Below are 20,408 nucleotides of genomic sequence, written 5' to 3' on the forward strand. Positions count from 1 at the left end.
ATAGCCAGTGTTATTTCTAAAACTTCAGATGTATCTATATTGCATAATTAATACAGTTCAATATCATTTTGAACTACCATGGCTCAAGGCTATGGAATCACCAAACTACAAATTCCATGATTCCATAGCATTGAGCCACAGTAGTTAAAGTGATGCTAGTCAGCATTAATTCCATAGTGTAGATTTGTTTATCATATCAGAAACTAATTGAGAATATACTGCAAGTCATTTCTCGTGTAAAAGAATTGGCCGTCTACAAAGACGTTGCCCAGGGGACACCCGGATGTGTTACAATCCTGCTGGGAGGCTTCTCTCATGTCCCCGCATGAGAGAAGTCTCACAGATTTGAACCACCAACCTTCAGATCAGCAGTTTAGCCAGCACTGTAGATTCACCTTTGGATTAAAACCAATCCTTGAGATGCACTGCCTCCAAAGAGGACATAGATGCAACCCTTTGTCCATGAACCCAAAGTCCCATTCCCCTATTGCTTTAAAAAGTCATTTACTTTCCAAAACCCCATCCTCTCCATTTCAAATTCAGCCAACACGTTAAAAAACGCTGGGATTGATGGTTGCCTGTCCTCCTTTTCCCCTTTTTGCTCTTCATCACATTCCTTTTTGAAAACATTTGCCAGAATGGATCCCTTGATGTCTGGCGTTAGTCATCCAGGTTTCTAGAAACCTTGGCCCGGAAGGCAACAGGCAAAGAAGAGCTCTGCCATCATCTTCATGCCATAAAAGCGTTTCTCTTTTAAGATCTCCCCCACCTGCCTTTTAAGCATCCAGGTGTTCACATTAGTAATGTCAGCTATTTTTTTTGATGAGGGTATATAAACGCTTTTAGTGGGGGAGGCATACTAAAAAATGTTCCACGCTCGTTCAGCTCTGTAGCGGAGATGAAGAGCTAAAAGAAATGAGCCTTACAAGAAATTTATGGAAAATACCTAAATGTTTCCATCTCACCCCTCTTTTCCGATGTGCCGTTATCTCAAAATTGATCATGCTGGTATTTAATCAGCTGGTTGCTCGAATGCCGTGGAACATGGAAGAAATATATTGGCGACTTGAGAAGGGTGTGAATAATCAGATTGGAAATCTCTGTCCTAATGCGAAAATATCAACCCACTCCCTCTTCAGCTAATTTTCAAAATCATTGATGGATTCCCTAACAAGAGACTCTGATGGAAAATGCATTAATCTTAATGGTGGGAATCCTACCCTGTTCATTCTTCTCTTTCCTTTTTTTTACCTCTCCACTGCCTTTTATTCGTGTACTGGTAAAGTGGCTATCAGTAGTACAAGCTGTGAATATTTGGAGAAGGCAATCTGAAAGGGAAGGGCTGGAGAAAGAAAAAGCTATTTAAACAGGGCCTGGGGTCATGGCTAAGAGGCAAAGAGTGTATCCAGGTTGGATTTTTTAGTTCAAACTTTAAAGGAGTTTTTAAAGATATAGAAACTATTTTAGCTCAAGTGCTAAACCTGAAAGCAGATGTTGTCTGTCCATGTACTTTCTTCATATGAAGCTTCTTCATATCCACCCTGAGTCCATCTAATAATAAAGTTTTATTACAGTAGAGTCTCACTTATCCAACACACTCTTATCCAACATTCTGGATTATCCAACACATTTTTGTAGTCAATGTTTTCAATACATCGTGATATTTTGGTGCTAAATTGTAAATACAGTAATTACTACATAGTATTATTGCGTATTGAACTACTTTTTTATCAAATTAGTTGTATAACATGATGTTTTGATACTTAATTTGTAAAGTCATGACCTAATTTGATGTTTAATAGGCTTTTCCTTAATCCCTCCTTATTATCCAACATATTCGCTTATCCAACATTCTGCCAACCCGTTTATGTTGGATAAGTGAGACTCTACTGTATTAGTATTAGTTTTGACTTAGGGTGGCTTACACTGACATTGCCATGCAACTCTGTTGATATAAGAGTCGTCATCTGCCACATTTGAAGGAGATCCTTGGTTGAAGCTTCATTATTTTCTTCTTTAAAGTCAATGGTTCCCTCTTAGATTTGCCGGAATTCAACTCCAGGATTCACATTTCAAAGCTTTAGCCGTTCCCCCCCCCCCCCCCCCCGTTCTACTATGGATCAATGAAATTAATGGGGTTCTGTCTGAAGCAACAGAAACAAACCTCTTTGCATCAGAAACGCTCCCTCTCTGGTTAAGGAGAATACATATACAACTTGTCTTTGTAATAGATAAGACTTTATACAAGGAATATTTACAGTATAGCAGAAGACCCGGATTCTTCTCAAGTCCTTCTTCCAGACACTCCCAGGTAGTTGAAACCTTCTCACTTGCAAAAGGCTTTCACTGGTCTTATTCTCCCATTCTTCTGTATCTTTGTAGCTTTCTCTCTAACAGCAGCTCTTCATCAACACAAATCCTTCCACACCAACTAAAGATACTTTAGTATCTTTATTTATTTACACCATTTATATTCCGCCCTTCTCACCCCGAAGGGGACTCAGGGTGGATCACATTACACATATAGGCAAACATTCAATGCCTTTTAACATGGAACAAAGACAGACAAACATAGGCTCCGAGTGGGCCTCGAACTCATGACCTGGTCAGAGTGATTCATTGCAGTGATTCATTGCAGCTGCTCTCCAGCCTGCGCCACAGCCCGAGCTGCTCCACCCTGGCTGTAAAGTAACAGGTGGCTTGATTCTTAATGCTTACGATATGGTTGGGATTGATCCTTACACTTTCTTATTGTCACTTAAGAAAGAACATACTGAATAATTCTGACAGGAAGAACACTCCAGTATTGAAATAAAAAATACATTCAAATGGGATGCCAGGTGTATTGAAATACTATTTGTGAATATTATGGAATGATAGAACAATGGGAGGAGGGATGGAAAAATGCAACTTATGGGTATTATTATTATTATTATTATTATTATTATTATTATTATTATTATTTTTATTGTTGTTATTATTATTTTGTGTCTCCCAGGTTGGTACCACATTGTTGTTGCTGTGTTATATAATAATAATAATAATAATAATAATAATAATAATAATAATAATAATAATAATAATATATTTGTAGACCACCCTATCTTCCCGAAGGGACTCAGGGCAGTTTCCAACATATATGGCAAACATCCAATGCCAAACAAGAAAAATATATACAAATTCCTCTACTGTGTCTCCAACTTGACTCTTAGATTTATTCAGAAGAGATTTGCCTTTTCCTTCTACTTAGGCCTAAAGAATATTACTTGCTCAAAATCATGAAGTGGGTAGGTGCATCTATCCTAGTCCAATGGTCAAGCCATCACACAAAGCTGACTTTAAGAACAAAAGTCAAACTTGGTGACAATGCCAAACGTGCCGAATTATTTGCAGCCAAATTTGGTGACTCTGCCATAGCAAAAAACACCACCACCAAAATCTTCAAAAATCCTCCTCCTTCTCATCTCCTCTTTTCTTCTTCCACTTTATAATCCCTTTTTTGGGCTACAGATTATGGTTATGCTGCTGGTTGAGGGATCTTGAAAGTAGTTGTCCAAATAAAAAAGTACACTACTTGATACTCGACCTCTCTTATATTTGCTTTCTTTGTTTATCCCGTCTGTTGGTGCTTAGGGAGAAAGTGTGGTTGTTCCAGCTGGAAAATGCTGCCCGGAATGTACTCAGAAATCTTGCTCCGTATCTGGGAGAGCATATAAGGTAACCCTTTGATGAAAGCACACAAGAACCAACTTGACCTGAGATATGTGACACATCGCTGTACCTTTGCTGCACTTGAGGTCTTTGCCAGAAGTGATAACTTTTTGTAGTGTGTGTTTTTTTGTCCTTAAATTAATTGCTTTCCCCCTCCTCATCCTGGGAAGCCTAATGAATTGAAAGGGATTAGGCACCGAAAGGAATGTGCTGGCAAGAGGGAACTTGGTTCACAAGCCAGTATAGATAAGACCCGTTACTGTTAACATATTTTGCAAAGTGGTGGGTGGGGAGATGGGAGAAGGTGAATAACAGGCATTCCTAGTGAAGGTGATGGCTGAGTGTGATATCATTGGGAAGACATGCATTGCATTATAAGAGGCATGGGATACGTGGACCCTCCAAGTTATTGTCATACTACATCTCCCAAGAGACCAATTTAAATCATTGTTCACTTTCAATGGTACCTTTGGAACAACCTTGTGAGGCTGGATTGAGATGGGAAGAGACATATCACAAGATTTCCAGGAGAGTTTCATCTCTAGGGTGGGATCGGAATGTGCCTCTTCATGGTCACAGGCTTCCTTCCACTTTGTTGATGTTAACATGAAGTGGAAGGAAGCCTTTGACCATGAACTGAACAAATGCCGAACATATATCCAAATGCCAAAGTCCATTGACAGTGGTTTCAACAGAAACAATTGTTTCCTAGCACTCTACATACATTATAGCACTGTTTGATATCCTTGCTGCAAGTAGGTCCTCATGCCCATTTTACTCCATCTCACTTCTAATCCTAATGCAGGTCATGTACCAGACCAAGGAGATTTTTCACTATACATATGCTTCCCTGTCACCTTGGCTTGATCCCTAACTGGACCGACAATAGTTTTCAACCCCTTCACCACATCTTTTGCATATCTGTTCAAAGACAAATGCATCATATCTATGTATACGTGAAGGGAAGTCATAGCGAGGAGGGAGCAAGCTTGTTTTCTGCTGCCCTGCAGACTAGGACACGGAACAATGGCTTCAAACTACAGGAAAGGAGATTCCACCTGAACATCAGGAAGAACTTCCTCACTGTGAGAGCTGTTCGACAGTGGAACTCTCTCCCCGGGGCCGTGGTGGAGGCTCCTTCTTTGGAGGCTTTTAAGCAGAGGCTGGATGGCCATCTGTCGGGGGTGCTTTGAATGCGATTTCCTGCTTCTTAGCAGGGGGTTGGACTGGATGGCCCATGTGGTCTCTTCCAACTCTACTATTCTATGATTCTATGATTCTATGTATTCAATGAAGTAGACTGGGAAGCATCTATACTGTAGACCAGTGATTCTCAACCTGTGGGTCTCCAGATGTTTTGGCCTTCAACTCCCAGAAATCCTAACAGCTGGTAAACTGGCTGGGATTTCTGGAAGTTGTGAGCCAAAACATCGAGGGAACCACAGGTTGAGAACCACTGCTGTAGAATGAATGCAGTTTGACATCAGTTTCACTCATGGAAGTCATAGATTTGCAGGGAGTCCTGGTGCCTCACCAGATAAGCTTCTGCTCCAAATCTCTTGTAGCTAATTTTAAAGGTGCTAAAAGATCTTTAAATCTTCATAGAGTTCCTTGATGGGATCAGGCAGCTCCTTTAATACTAGATGATTAATTTTGTTCTTGCAAATAGGACAGGAGGACATGAACCCAAATGTTATCCGTGGCCCAAGCCATCTGTTTTCTAGAACCTGGCAACAGCACTGCAAGTGGAATATGTGACTACAATCCAACTGACTACAGTCCATTCATATATGAATTAAATAATGAGAACATATGCTTCTTTGTGTTGGGCAGCATGATGACCAGTGGAAGGAAGATGTCTGCACGACTTGTACATGTGACAGAGGAGAGACCAGGTGCTTGAGGCAAACCTGTGCTCCGCTGACATGTCAAAAGGTAATGCCTGATATTAGAGCCCTGGGAGAATCCTAGGTGAAATTGGAAATTGGCTGATCTCTCTTTCCCTGAGACTTCTGAATCATTGCATTCCTAGGGGGAGAACAAAGTCCGGCGTCCTGGGAAATGTTGTGAGGAGTGTGTACCTTCCAAAGGGAGCTGTGTCCACAATGGCACCGTCAAGTATCACAATGAGATGTGGAGTACTTCACGCTGCGAGTTCTGTATGTGTGATGGAGGCCAGGTCTATTGCTTGAAAGCAGCGTGTGTCCAAGTGAGGTGTTCCCTGGTAAGTATGCTGAATTTTCTTAACTCCTTAATATATTTATTTATTGAAACATATCTGGGTGGCCTTTTCTCTAAGAGTTTCCAGATAGCCAAAAAAGCAATGTAAATAGTGTTCTGCTATTTCCATAATAGAAAATTTGGTAACAGAGGAAGAAATAACATAGGGATAAGTTCCTATGCCACCAGGAGGATGAGAAGGAGGAGGAGGAGGAGGAGGGTTGTTCAGCATTGTTCAACTTTATGTGAATGGACCCAGAAACTATTCAGTTTCCTGAGAACGGCTTTTAGCATTATCTTTTGAAAAGCCAGGTGTGTAGTTCTCAAGATTGTGGGAATGAGACGGCAGAAGTGGTTTAGATCATGGAAAATTGGGACTGGAATGACTGGAAGACAGGATTGTCGTTGAAAAGAAATGCCCAGACATTTTAGGAAGAGTCCTACCTGTACCAAAGAACATTTTATGATCCAGAGAAATATTGCATCCTATAGTCCTGATGCTCCTTGAAATGTGAGCAGTGAGGGGTTGATAGCAATACCATCTGCTTCTGAACCTTAGGATATGAGCATCATCTTCTTACAACATTTCCTTTTCTAGTCCAAGAAAGCACTCAGTTATGCTGAAGAAATGGGTGTGGGGAAAACTAACACAGTATAAATATTCCAAAAGAGAGACCTTTCACAAATGTGTAGTCAAGGCTGGTGACTCTGGTGTTAATTGAGGTGATGAATCCACTCACGATTTCAGTTTGAACTTTTAAAAAGAGCTGTCCAAGGTGCTGAATTGATTTTGGGAGGAGTGTACAATACTTTGGATAACAGCTTTAAAGTTTGGGCTGAAACTTGGAGCAGATCCCCATTTCATAGCAGCCATTAGCCTTCACAGCAGATGTACATCTTTTTTTAAAAAAAAATCCAGCATTAGGATGTAGAATTTGGATTAATTTTGTTGCTGCTATTGTGTGCTTTTCAAGTCATTTCCAATTTATGATGCTCTTAAAATGTTTTTTTCTTGATAATATTTGTTTAGAGATGTTTGTCTTTGCCATCCTTTGAGGCTGAGAAAGTGTGATGTGTCCAAGATCAGTGGCCAAGTGGGGATTCGAACGATGTTCTTCAGAGTCGTAGTCCAGTGTTCAAAGATCACGCAGTGGGTTTCCGTTGTAGTAGTAGTAGTAGTAGTAGTAGTAGCAGCAGCAGCAGCAACAACAACAACAACAACAACAATAATAATACACTTTATTTATATTCCGCTCTATCTCCCCAAGGGGACTCAGAGCAGATTACAACATACACAGATAGGCAAACATTCAGTGCCTTAATACAGTGAAATAACAATGACATACAAATACACAGAACAAAGGTAAAGGCTTCCTTTTCATCTCCAGCTTTCTGGAGGCAGTGCTCAACTCTGGCCATGGGGAGGTGCTCTTGTTCCATTTCCAAGCCAAGGAGCCTGTTGTCCATAGACACCCCTTGGTTGTGTTGCTGGCATGGATGCATGGGCACCTTTATTACCTTCCCGCCCAAGCGGTAACTTTTTTTTTCCGTGTCAGGAGCAACCGGAGTTGCTTCTGGAGTGAGAGAATTGGCCATCTGCAAGGACGTTGCCCAGGGGACGCCCGGATGTTTTGATGTTTTACCATCCTTGTGGGAGGCTTCTCTCATGTCCCCACATGGAGCTGGAGCTGATAGTGGGAGCTCATCAGTGCTCTCCCGGGTGGGATTCGAACCTGGCAGCCTTCAGGTCAGCAACCCAACTTTCAAGTCATGAGGGTTTTATCCCCTAGGCCACCGGAGGCTCCAGCGGGTACCTATTGATCTACTCACATTTGCATGTTTTTGAACTGCTTGGTTGGCAGGAGCTAGGGCTAACAGTAGGATGTCACCCCAACTCACGGCTTCGAGCTGGCAACCTTTAGGTCAGCAGATCCAACAGTTCAATGGTTTAACCCATTGCGCCACTGCAGCCCCTATCCATAGCCAATCTGTAGCCAAGCACAGATTCAAATCCTGGTTTCCAAAGTCATCAAGCAACGTTCAAGCCGCTGCGTCATTCTGGCTCTCACTTTCCTATATGTAAACATTTTTAGTCAGCATACTCAATACTGCTTATTACCAGTGATATATTCACTGGCCTCTGAGGTGATATCTATGTTTTTCCACGAGATATATTCTTTCGGCACAAAAGCAGCAGGTAGAATCTCTCTGCTTTCAAACCTCCCAACTCCTGAAGCTCCCTCTGTATCTAGGGCAGCTGCATCGGTAAACCGGAGCTGACTCCAAGCCGAGTCGCAGTGGGTTTCATCCTTGGTCGGGGAAAAATTAATCTTTCTGGTCACATCACTCTCTTTAAACTGTAATGAGGCCACAGACTTGGCATCAATCCCTGATGGGTTAAGCAGGTGTAGGATTAGCAGGCGGGAGTTGGGGAACTCGAAGTAGAGCATGAACGGCTAGGCTCTCACAGCAAGCCAGTTCCGATTAATGTGCTGCCAAGCATCGAACCCCAAGAGATTGTTTGTAAGTTCCCAGGCAAATGGGTATTATTATGACTTGATCATCATAATCATCATTAGGATTCGTTTGCACAGAGGAGGGGAATGACTGGTTGACAAGCATCGAAGATCCTGCAATCCTTTGTGCTAACTACTACTGCTGTTTTTGCTACACCGAGCAAGTAATATCCCGAGCATTTGGGGGATTTTTAAAACAGGGTTACATTGGATGTTAAATCTTTTCTTAAGCATGACTTTATTCCCATTTCTTGCAAGCCTATGTTTAAATATATCTTTTTCCTGCAATGAATAGCCAGAGTGAATGAAGGAGGTTCTGATAACGAAGTAGCCCCATATGAAGAGTCGGGATTGTCGGGAAAGAGTCCTCTGATGTTATCCCTTGTTGAAGGGCTTTGCAGTCCACATTCACATTAAAGGAAAATAACTAGAAATAAGGGAAGTAAGGTATTCAAAGTTCCCTATCTGCAACAAGTACATGAAAACCAGATGCAACAGGAATTCAGACAACCTGGCCATAATCTCACTCACTGAATGAACTGAATTTCTGTTTAAATTGCGATAGAATCTGCATCTACATATATGTATTATCAGTAAGAAGCAAACAAAATCATGACTGATACTGACAGAGTACAATCAACCCTCCACATTTGCAGTTTTAACCTTTTCATGCAGATTTGATTAGCATTTTCTCTTTTCCTGAAAGATTCCATAGTATTGAGCTATGGTAGTTAAAGTGGTGTCAAACTGCATTAATTTTACAGTGTAGATGCATCCAACTGATAATCAAAATGTCCTGGGGTTGGTAGATATGGTTAGTATAGAGCAAGTATTTTTCCCCCCTCTTTTGTTTTCAGGATATATTATTACTGCAAGAATTGCATGAGACGCCAACTACTTTGTACGCTGTTGACGTGACTTTCTTTTCAGTTGCTCCAGCCCTGCCCCTCCTGTCTCATTGTAAGCTGGGCAGTGAAAAGCAAGACAGTTATCTTCAATGATACTCCCCAGCCTGGAATCTTGGCAGAGATGGATGCTTTTATTTGGCAGTGATTGCCTTGCCCCATGCATATTTGTCCCTCCTTTTTAAATGTAGGGTGTACTTGTGCATGCCTGGCTAGGTAAAAGCAGACAGCTGGAATGTTAACAGCATGTACCGGGACAAAGGCTCTTTCATTGTCACAAAGTTGTTAAATAGACACTTCCAGAGTTAATGTACATTTTTGTACCAGAATCTCCAGGCATGATGTCTGTGGATGATGGAGGTTGTAGTCTAGCATATCTGGAAGGCATTAGGTTGGATTATTGTGTTCTGGAAACATGCTGTGCCGAAATGGTCAGTCTTGACCATTCAATTCACTTGGTGTCAATGTGAGATTTGTGTAATGAGAGTGTTTAAATGTAATTTCTGTCATGCTTGTATTGCAGTTAGATTGCATCATCCAGAGTGTGTAATAGTGTGTAAAGAGTTAATCACTAACGAGCTATGATGACCTTGGTGTGTGGCTGGAACTAGGGAGGATCCAGACACAAGAGTATGTGCATATCTATTGCATCAGTCCAGTCTGTCTTGAGTTTGAGTTGAGTTTGAGATCTGTTGGAGAACAGAGCAGTCCTGTGTTTGTTTGTCGTCTGCAAGAGTCTGTTTGTGCTGTTTACTGCTTCATTCAGTAAAGCTTTGTATATTGCTTTTACTGATGTCTCAAAGTGTCGCTTCATTCTGCGCTCCATACTACTTCATACTACTGCTGCTGCGCTACAATACTCTGACACTTGGGTATTTGTTTGCTCTTTTTTATGTCCATGCCATAAGTGAGAAGTTGCATCTGAATTACGTTTTCTCACACATCTACTTCCATGGATTGCAGGATCATTTCCGTAACATAAAATAGGGCTAGAAAGAAAATGCAGTTGCCATGTATGCACCAGAGTTCAAAAGTATGTGTGAATTGTATAAACCCACGTGCACACAACTTTACATGTGTTAGATTTCCTTTGTGTTGCTTAAAATATTACATGATTGTACCCAAAGTTCTGGTGGGAAAGTGATATGGACTGTACATTAATCAAGCAAACGGATTCTCATAACAACCTGAATCAGATTCCATCTATGAAAATGGATTCAAGCACCCTTTGTCTTGAAGCAGCCTACTTTCAGAGTTACGGTCCTTCAAGGGTAGATTGTGGGGTTTAGTTCTACCTTCACAATGGTATTTAAACACACATATCTTTTGGAAAAGAACTAAGAGCGATGGAATGGGCTGTAGGAATGATAAAGGGAAATATAATCCCAAAGACTGCATTCTGATTGAAAAATAGGCTAGCTTCCCACTATCTTCTTCTGCCAGTATCATCTAGAAAAAAAATGCTAATTCTGGGTAATCTTTCTATGGTTGTTCTTTTCTTTGCAGGATGAAGAATTGGTTCATTTAGAAGGCAAGTGCTGTCCTGAATGCATTTCAAGAAGTGGGCCCTGCGTTTACAAAGAACATACCAAAGATGTAAGTAGCTAGATAATGTGGAGCGTATAAAACTTTTAGGGTGGGTAAAGGTGGAGGAGGATATTCACTTGGAGAGGAGCTGCTCTCTAAACTGACTTGTGTAAAAATCTAACACAGAAATGTCAGCAAATTACATATACACTGACCTGAAAATAAGAGAGAGATGAAATGGTAAAAATAAGAGGAACATCTGGTTGCCGGGGACTTCTTGCCTAACTAGAGCATGTTGCAGTTTTACACACTCTTGCTTGGAAGTAAACGGTATTGAATAGATAAGAATATATGTATAGGTTGCATTGAACTTAGTGAAAGCTGTCACCTTTTTAGCTAGCCCTTATTTACCTTAATAATTTCCTCTAACTTTGGGAATCTGCTTTTTGGTTATGCTAAAAGTTCTCGTGCTGTTTTCGATGTTGTGGACATGTTTGGAGGAATTTTGATGCCTGTTGCCAGTTCAAAATGGGTCAATGGCTCATCACAAAATAATTGTTATACATTGCTTCCTAAACTATGGGTCCTAACCCCAAATGGAGTTCCCTTAGCTCAATGTTGGGGTCACAAAAACTTTGGTAAGAGTAAAAGGTTTCTGAGTGCTACCTAGACATTTACACAATGTTTACACAAATTGCTGTACTTCATAGAAAGGAAAATTAGCCTGTTTAGCAAGCATTGCTAATGCTGATTTTTATCAGGAAATGTTTGATTTTTATACCCATTTTATATACTTATATTACTGGGATTGCAAAAAAAAAAAACTTTGACGGAAAGGGACCGCAAGTGTAAAAGGTTTAAGAAGTCCTGCTACAGATGCTCCAATCAGTCATTGAAGACAAGAAAGGACTTACTTGGCTGAGGTTTGGTTTTACAGTAGAGTCTCACTTATCCAAGCTAAACGGGCTGGCAGAACCTTGGATAAGCGAATATCTTGGATAATAAGGAGGGATTAAGGAAAAGCCTATTAAACATCAAATTAGGTTATGATTTTACAAATTAAGCACCAAAACATCATGTTATACAACAAATTTGACAGAAAAAGTAGTTCAATACGCAGTAATGTTATGTTGCAATTACTGTATTTACGAATTTAGCACCAAAATATCATGATATATTGAAAACATTGACTACAAAAATGCCTTGGGTAATCCAGAATCTTGGATAAGCGAGTCTTGGATAAGTGAGACTCTACTGTAGTTTCAATTTTGTTGAGCCAGCCTGTATGGAAGGAAGCAATTCACCTAGCAGGACACTATGGAAAGCCTTTGTAGGCACCATGTCCCAACAGATGGATCTATTGGTTAGAATGTATTAGAAACCTTTCAGTCTTTGTATCAGTCTGTGTCTTCCCATGCTGGCAGCTAACTCATTATTATCTGTCTGTTGTAGAGCTTAGAAAAATCTTTTTAGAACTACAGCTGTCAGAATGCTTAAGGGATTCACTCCTGGCATTATGTGCTTGCCTTACTTTTGTGAGTTGTGAGAAATGTCAGGAGCTTTGCTTTCCCATTTAGTTTCCTCCGGATGAATGAGCACTAAGAACTGATGCAAGTCCTGTTCAGGTGCCCCTTCCTCCTGGGTGCTCTCTCCCATGAAACAGGGGATTGGGAGCATTCTCAATAATCCCATCTCCTCTCTTGAATTCCCAGTGGCCCCGTCCCACCACCCTCCACATGTTGGGGTGAGAATGGGAAGTGTGGTTTATGTGGCTTAGTAAAGGTTTTCCCCTGACGTTAAGTCCAGTCATGTCTGACTCTGGGGGTTGGTGCTCATCTCCATTTCTAAGCTGAAGAGCTGGCGTTGTCTGTAGGTCATGTGGCTGGCATGACTGCATGGAGCGCTGTTACCTTCCTGCCAGAGCGGTACCTATTGATCTACTCACATTGGCATGTTTTCAAACTGCTAGGTTGGCAGAAGCTGGAGCTAACAGCGGCTGCTCACGCCGCTCCCGGGATTTGAACCTGGGACCTTTCAGTCTGCAAGTTCAGCAGCTCAGCGCTTTAACGCACTTCGGCACTGGGGCTTAGTTGCCTACAAATTTCAGAAAATGTATATGTTTTAATATGGGCAAACTCCAATTTCTCATGTCTGGATTCTGTCCAAAATGCAATATTAGTAGAGGATGAGTTTGAGATGTCTACTCCTGGTAATAAGTTTGAAATGTGGAGATGAGAACTATTATATTCTTCTGTCAAGTTTCCTGACAGCATAAAAGGAAAACCAAGCAACATGAGGTATAGGAGCCAAGATAGCCAAACATGCAACAATATGCAATATATGAGCATGAGGTCCATAGGTTGCCTCCTGTCCAAGAGCTGCTAATCCAACCAGTAGGTACTGATCCAGTCTCAATGTACATCAACCACAGAAAATAATTGAGGAGCCAGGTGTGCACCAGAAAGGCACAGTCAGAATGTTACAAAACTACCTCGAAATGCTTTTTTGATAGCTGGCCTGATTAGAATGAGATTACCTTATTCAATAAATTTTATGGCTCCCTTCCTCCCAGACATTTGCTGTTTTATTATAATTTGGAAGGCTACCCTTATTCTGGCAAATGAATGATGATATTACCTGCTGCATTTGTACAACTGAATGGCTCCTAACAGTGTAATCAATACAAGCAAGGGGAAAAGATCAATTTTGTCTGAACTGCAACATCTGAGCTTGCATCAAAGCATTCGGAGACAGGTCGGGCGGTTTCCTTCTCAAAGCTACAAGACAAGGCCAATTTAGCTGTTTGTCAAGGAGGGCTTATGAAGTGTTTTCCTGCAAGAGAAGGACAGTTCTGAAATCTGCCTGTGCTTGGGCAGCAAAATAGCATTCACACAGTGTCTGAGATCCCAAAGCACCAATTATAGTGAAAAGGGGAGAACTTTGCTTATGTATCTTCTCACCACTCTGGGTTTCCTCAGTGAAGAGCTGGGGAAGACTGGAGAAGCTTCTGGCTATGGGATGTTAGTGTGTTATATCTTCATTCCAAGTCTGGTTATGAATTTTATTCTTCCCACAACCACTGAATAGCTATGGGGAGCTGGCTGTTGCAGTAATACAGTCAGTCCTGGAGGAGTCTTTGGTTGTCACAAAGTGAATAAGTGACTACCAGCCTCTACAATGACCAAAAGCAGATGTATGTTGAATGCACACTTGTGTTGAACTGGATGGCCTTGTGGATCATTCCAACTCTGTGATTCTATCATTCTGTGTCACTAACAGGATGCCTATCATTGCAGCTAGCTGGATTTTGTCCCTTCTTTTCACAAACTCTCTGTTTGTGAAAGCAATGGGAATAATTTCCACAGTAAGAGGTTCATGTATGGAGAGCAGCTCATACTTTTTTCTTACAGTTTTGGGCACAAGAGAGCATTTTCTTGAGGAATGGGACAGTTTCCTAATTTTAAACTCCATTCTGGACTTAGAGTGTAGAAGCTCCTTTTTGGAGGCTTTTAAACAGAGGTTAGATGATCATCTGTGGGGGGTGATTGGATTGTGCTTTCCTTGCACAGCAGGGTGTTGGATTAGATGGTCCATGTGGTCTCTTCCAACAACAACAACAACAACAACAACAAAAACAACAACAACAACAATAAGGAAAAGCTGATAACGAGAAAACCTGGCTGTGGCTCACGAATGGGACCCTGAAGAAGGAGACAGAAGGTCTGATCCTTGCAGCCCAGGAGCAAGCCATCAGAACAAATGCCATTAAGGCCAAGATCGAAAAATCAGCTGATGACCCAAAATGCAGACTCTGCAAGGAAACCGACGAAACCATTGATCATATCCTCAGCTGCTCCAAGAAAATTGCACAGACAGACTACAAACAGAGGCACAACTATGTGGCCCAAATGATTCATTGGAACTTATGCCTCAAGTACCACCTCCCTGCAGTAAAGAACTGGTGGGATCACAAACCTGCAAAAGTATTGGAAAATGAGCACACAAAGATACGGTGGGACTTCTGAATCCAGACTGACAAAGTTCTGGAACACAACACACCAGAAATCACAGTTGTGGAAAAGAAAAAGGTTTGGATCATTGATGTTGCCATCCCAGGTGACAGTCGCATTGACGAAAAACAACAGGAAAAACTCAGGACCACTATCAGGACCTCAAGATTGAACTTCAAAGACTCTGGCAGATACCAGTACAGGTGGTCCCGGTGGTGATCGGCACATTGGGTGCCGTACCAAAAGATCTCAGCCGGCATTTGGAAACAATAGACATTGACAAAATTACGATCTGCCAACTGCAAAAGGCCACCCTACTGGGATCTGCGCGCATCATATGAAAATACATCACACAGTCCTAGACACTTGGGAAGTGTTCGACTTGTGATTTTGTGAAACGAAATCCAGCATATCTATCTTGTTTGCTGTGTGATACAATAATAATAATAATAATAATAATAATAATAATAATAATAATAATAATAATAATAATAACAACTACTTTATTTATATACCACCCTATCTCCTCAAGGGACTCAGGGCAGTTTCCAACGTGATACAATACGCATAATAAATAAAACCATACAACAATATAAAATAATACAAATGAAAAACATAAATGCATAACATACAATCCAAAAATAAAAGTAAAAACTGGTAACAAAACTCCCCAGATTGGCCAGCAAACAAAATGTAGGGGTGGCAGCCAACTGTAATTACCATATTGTACAGAACAGAAGGATAATACATAAACAGCATTTAAAAGGTACAGCACTTAGATGACCTTGAATGTTTTCTCGATTGTAGAGTGGTGAAAAGTGGAAGGATGGCCTGTGCCATGAATGTGAATGCCGGGACTCCGAGGTGCTTTGCTACACTCAGTCTTGCCCAACGTGTCCCTCAGGCAGCGTGGCTGTGGCTGTGCCAGGAGAATGCTGCCCTCAGTGCAAACCAGGTATTTTGCATGAATATTAAACAAAATATTGATCCCTTTAGATTCCTAAGATACATTTTTAAAAATCTCAGAAACACAGTGCTTTTAAACTTAACATAGAACTGGTATTTTCTGTTTGGAAACCATTGGGAAAAATCCTTCTTTAATATTGATTTTCAAAAATCTGTACCTGTTCACAGGCACAGACTTTTAAAAATAGCTGGATAGAAAGAAACAAGAGCAAAGAGTCTTCCACCAGCTTACAGACTGGCAATTCGGTCTACCTTCCTGGGATTGCATTTCCAAGAACTGGCTTTTATCAATATATTGTGGGTTTCTGCAGTGCCTTCTAATAGTTGTCAGGAATGCTGAATGCAACTTTTGCAGGCTTAACAAGGTGGTGGAAGAGCTCCTTGTAGTCCATCCACTGGTAGTTCTGATGTTAATGGGATTGTGGATGGGTGTTCATTTGAGGTTTAAAGGGTTGATCCAACATGCTAACCTATTTTGGAAAAAGAATTCAGCATGTTGGAGAGCTGCTTTGCAGAATCCAGAGTGAATTCCCTACTTTGCTTAGCTGTCATGGTATCTACTTTGATTTGTAATGGAAGAGATGATATCATTTCAGAGGGAAGTCAAAAAGAGGTAGGATAATCAAAAAGTCTCTTATGTTGGCTAGTTGCATTTATGTGCATTCTTGTATGTCGTTTCCCCTACTGTATAATCTTCTTTAAGGCAGTATAGTATAATAGTTTGAATATTGGTCCAGGTGGAGAGTTCAATTCTCTACTCAGCTATGGAAACCCACAGAGGGGCATTTTCTAAGCTAAAGAAGAAGCTAGTGGCAGCACCTGAACAAATCTTGCCAAGAAAACCCTTTGAGTCATTTCCCATAAATTGCAGCTGACTTACAAGTGCATATTAGCAACAAATATGTTTTTGAAAGCATGTTTTACTTGAAGTGTGTCCTTTTGTGCCCAATTTCCCTTTATATATGCATTTCTTCCTAATGTCTGCAGGTTTTAATATACATTTTTGATAAGAGAATGCTTGCAAAATGTCGAGCACAAATCGCAAAGGAGAATTTAATGTCTTTTCCCATATTAGTTGAGGAACTATGAATTAGATTGTATTGTATTTAAATATTAACCAATGCACACACATGGGCACATGCACACACACACAATTTCCTTAAAAATATTTTGAACATTACTTTATAATATCTATGGATTCACTGGCCAGCACACATTTTGGTGCCTCAATTATTAGACCTGCTTCTGTGTATATTTATTTATTTATTTATTTATTTATTATTTACAGTATTTATATTCCGCCCTTCTCACCCCGAAGGGGACTCAGGGCAGATCACATTATATACATATAGGGCAAACATTAAATGCCCATAAACACATCGAATCGAGACAGAGACAGACAGACAGACAGACGCAGAGGCAATTTAACCTTCTCCTGAGGGGATGTTCGATTCTGGCCACAGGGGGGAGCAGCTCCTTCGTCATCCACTCTGACAGCACTTCCTCACTTCCTCATTCCAACATTGTAAATTAGTTAAACTTGCCTCCCCACTTTTATAAGTGGTACCTTATTTCCTACTTGATAGATGCAACTATCTTTCGGGTTGCTAGGTCAGCAACGAGCAGGGGATATATTTTATTTTTAATTGATGGGTGCTCACCCCGCCACCTGCTGATTCTAAAAATGGCACTGGTTTTTTCCCTGTCAGCTCTAGTTTGTGAAATACAGAACATAGAGCATCTACCAGTCACTATCTGCTCACCATAGAAAACATGACAACCATATCTAAGAAACCAGAGCTGATGCAATCTATCCAATGCAGTTTTCTGAATCAAGTGTTCCACAGAAGTCCAGAAACAGGTCTAAAAACCAAGATACCAAGAATAGTTGCTATCGTTGTTGAGCTGTGTTATAGAAGAACTAGTGCTCATTGAAAACTTGTTTGAAGAACCTCAAGAGAACAGTGTGTAAACATCTGTTAATGCAGAGCATGATTGGCTTGGCTGCTTATTATCATTGAGGGATATGTATATATGTACATGCATTTTTTTAACATATGCTTCCATATGCTGAAACAGAACACTCTCTTTCCCATTACAGGTCAGTGCCAGGCAGATTGCTTGACCTGCTCCCAGTCTTTTGATCACTGTGACACCTGCCATGATGCAACGAAAAAGCTGCAGAATGGGCGCTGTGTAGCCAGTTGTGGATCAGGATTCTATGAGGATGCCGACTTTTGCTTAGGTAACATATGCCTCTAGCCTCCTCCCTAGTGTTGAAGTGTGCCACATGTCACCTTGAAAACACCCAGTATTGTCTGATTTCAAAAGCTAAGGAGGACTAGACCTGTTTGATGTTTTGATGGGGGACCACCAAGACTGTTTTGGTAAGGCTCGGAAAGAATGCTGCCTGAAATCCTAGAAATCTGTTGCTAGTCAGAGTTGGCAATAATGGACTAGATAGTTTGACCCCGTATATAGTTCCCTGTATTCTGGTTCTTTTTCAGAATGCAAGTGCTCACTACACTTGAGTCTTGAATCCAGGAATGTAAGAAATGCCATGCCATACATACTTTCATTTATTTGAAAGCATATGTTCCTGACATAGATCCCCAAGGTAGTTTGCAAAAAGCCAGATCTCATTGCATTTAAAAACAGGAAGGATTAAAAGCCACAATCACTCACTCATTTGTTTGTTGGCTTATGGCATTTGTATGTCACTTTTCTTCCAGAGTGGGACCTACAGTGGCCTTGGAAACTAATGTAAAAATATTCACAATAGAAATTATATTATTAAGAACAATATAAAAACAAAATGCTTTGATGCTAAATTAATGTATTCACTTTTGGATTACCAGCCTTGACTGGCTGAATCATTGCTCAAAGCTATGGTAGCTAGTACAGACTTTTCTCAGATTTGCTCCTTTCTCTGTCTCATTTAAAATTCCCAATAAACAGCTGGAAGGTCACACCAAGGAAGGAAGGAATGGATATAACCCACAATGGGAAGATTTTGTCCTAAAGTCTACCAGTTGTAGATTCACATTTGAGAAGATATTCTTTCACTCTCTGTTTGTTTTTCCCCTTTGCCCTTGGCAGCTTGCAAGGAAACATGCTCCACCTGCCACAATGGGTTTGTGTGTGATTCATGCCAAGGTTCACTGCTTTTGAAGGAGGGCCAATGTGTGGCTTCTTGTGGGGAAGGGTTCTTCCAAGACACCCAACAATGTACAGGTAATTTTTATTTTTATTGATATTTGAACCCAACTCTGCACCTATATGCTATGTAATGCTGGGCCATATTGGCTGCCCATGTTTGATTGACTAGAATATAAATAACCTCCACACAAAATAAGACTAAATCCAGACAAGGTGAAGGTTCTGCTGGTCAGCTGAAAACCAACCTGGAAGAGTTGGGTTTGTAATCTTGGTTGAAGGACCAAATTCAGAGCATTGCTTCTGAAGGTCCAAGTAGCCTTTACAGCATTTTTGCCCAGCTCCTCATCCTAGGAAAAGTAGACCTGTCTATATTGATTTTTGTCTTCATTAGTCATTCCTTGGACCACTGTAATGAGGCTGCCATTGAATATAACAATCAGGAGTTGGGTTGCTGTGATTTTTCCGGGCTGTACAGTCATGTTCCAGAAGCATTCTCTCCTGACGTTTTACCCACACCTATGGCAGGCATCCTCAGAGGTGTGAGGTCTTTTGGAAACTAGACAAGTGGGGTTTATATATCTGTGGAAAGTCCAGGTTGGACTCCAATAAGGAGTTTGTCATGTATTTGAGAAACTTTGTATCCATAATTTTAAACAAATTGTGCTGGATTCAGATTTTGTTCTAAGGCCAAATTATTGTGCGGCCCAACCCACACTTTCAAATTTCCTTTGGTATGCATAAGAGCTAAGGAGTGACATATTTTACAGTATTTCTTGCATTATTCCTCAGCGTCCTCAGAGTTTTATTGTGTTGCTTTCTAATAGTATTGAGACCTTCTGGTGGTTTCCTCCTTAATGTTCAGTGGCAGCAGATAGAGACAAAATAGGAGTCCCACCCCTGTAAGAGAATATAAATTGTAATAAAGTCAATAAACTATACTTTATGACAAAAGAAATCTTAATTGTAATTTCTCAGGAGACAGTTGTCACAGGTCAGTTGAAACACAATGAATATACACACACGCACACACATATACATACACATACATCTATATATTAGAATCTTAGACACATTTAAATAATAATAATAATAATAATAATAATAATAATAATAATAATATAACTTTATTTTTGTACCACGCCTCCATCTCCCTGAAGGGACTTGGGGCGGCTTACATGGCAAAATATAATTACATAAAAATGCAATTGCAAATGCAGAAAGACAAAAATGCAATTCACAATGCAAACATAATAAAACAACAACATTATAACAATAATAAATGCATCAACCAGCAACCAAATTAAGCCCTACTTGTCCATATCTGATGACAGATAAAGGATATATTGTAAATTTTTCCAATATTCAACCAACCAAGTGACTTCTGATTCTGGGAG

At 40.5% G+C, this 20,408-nt stretch overlaps 1 protein-coding gene across 1 annotated transcript in view; it reads left to right on the forward strand.

Annotated features, from left to right (window-relative positions):
• Positions 1-20,408, forward strand: part of fras1 (Fraser extracellular matrix complex subunit 1) — a 386,797-nt gene that overhangs the window by 179,468 nt on the left and 186,921 nt on the right. The window contains exons 7-13 of the mRNA XM_062981362.1: positions 3,634-3,717; positions 5,545-5,646; positions 5,744-5,935; positions 10,859-10,948; positions 15,697-15,844; positions 17,957-18,100; positions 18,955-19,089. Coding sequence (XP_062837432.1) covers positions 3,634-3,717; positions 5,545-5,646; positions 5,744-5,935; positions 10,859-10,948; positions 15,697-15,844; positions 17,957-18,100; positions 18,955-19,089 — 895 coding nt within the window. The remainder of the gene's footprint in view (positions 1-3,633; positions 3,718-5,544; positions 5,647-5,743; positions 5,936-10,858; positions 10,949-15,696; positions 15,845-17,956; positions 18,101-18,954; positions 19,090-20,408) is intronic.

The sequence above is a fragment of the Anolis carolinensis genome, chromosome 5 (assembly GCF_035594765.1).
Source record: "Anolis carolinensis isolate JA03-04 chromosome 5, rAnoCar3.1.pri, whole genome shotgun sequence".
Lineage (NCBI taxonomy): Eukaryota > Metazoa > Chordata > Lepidosauria > Squamata > Dactyloidae > Anolis > Anolis carolinensis.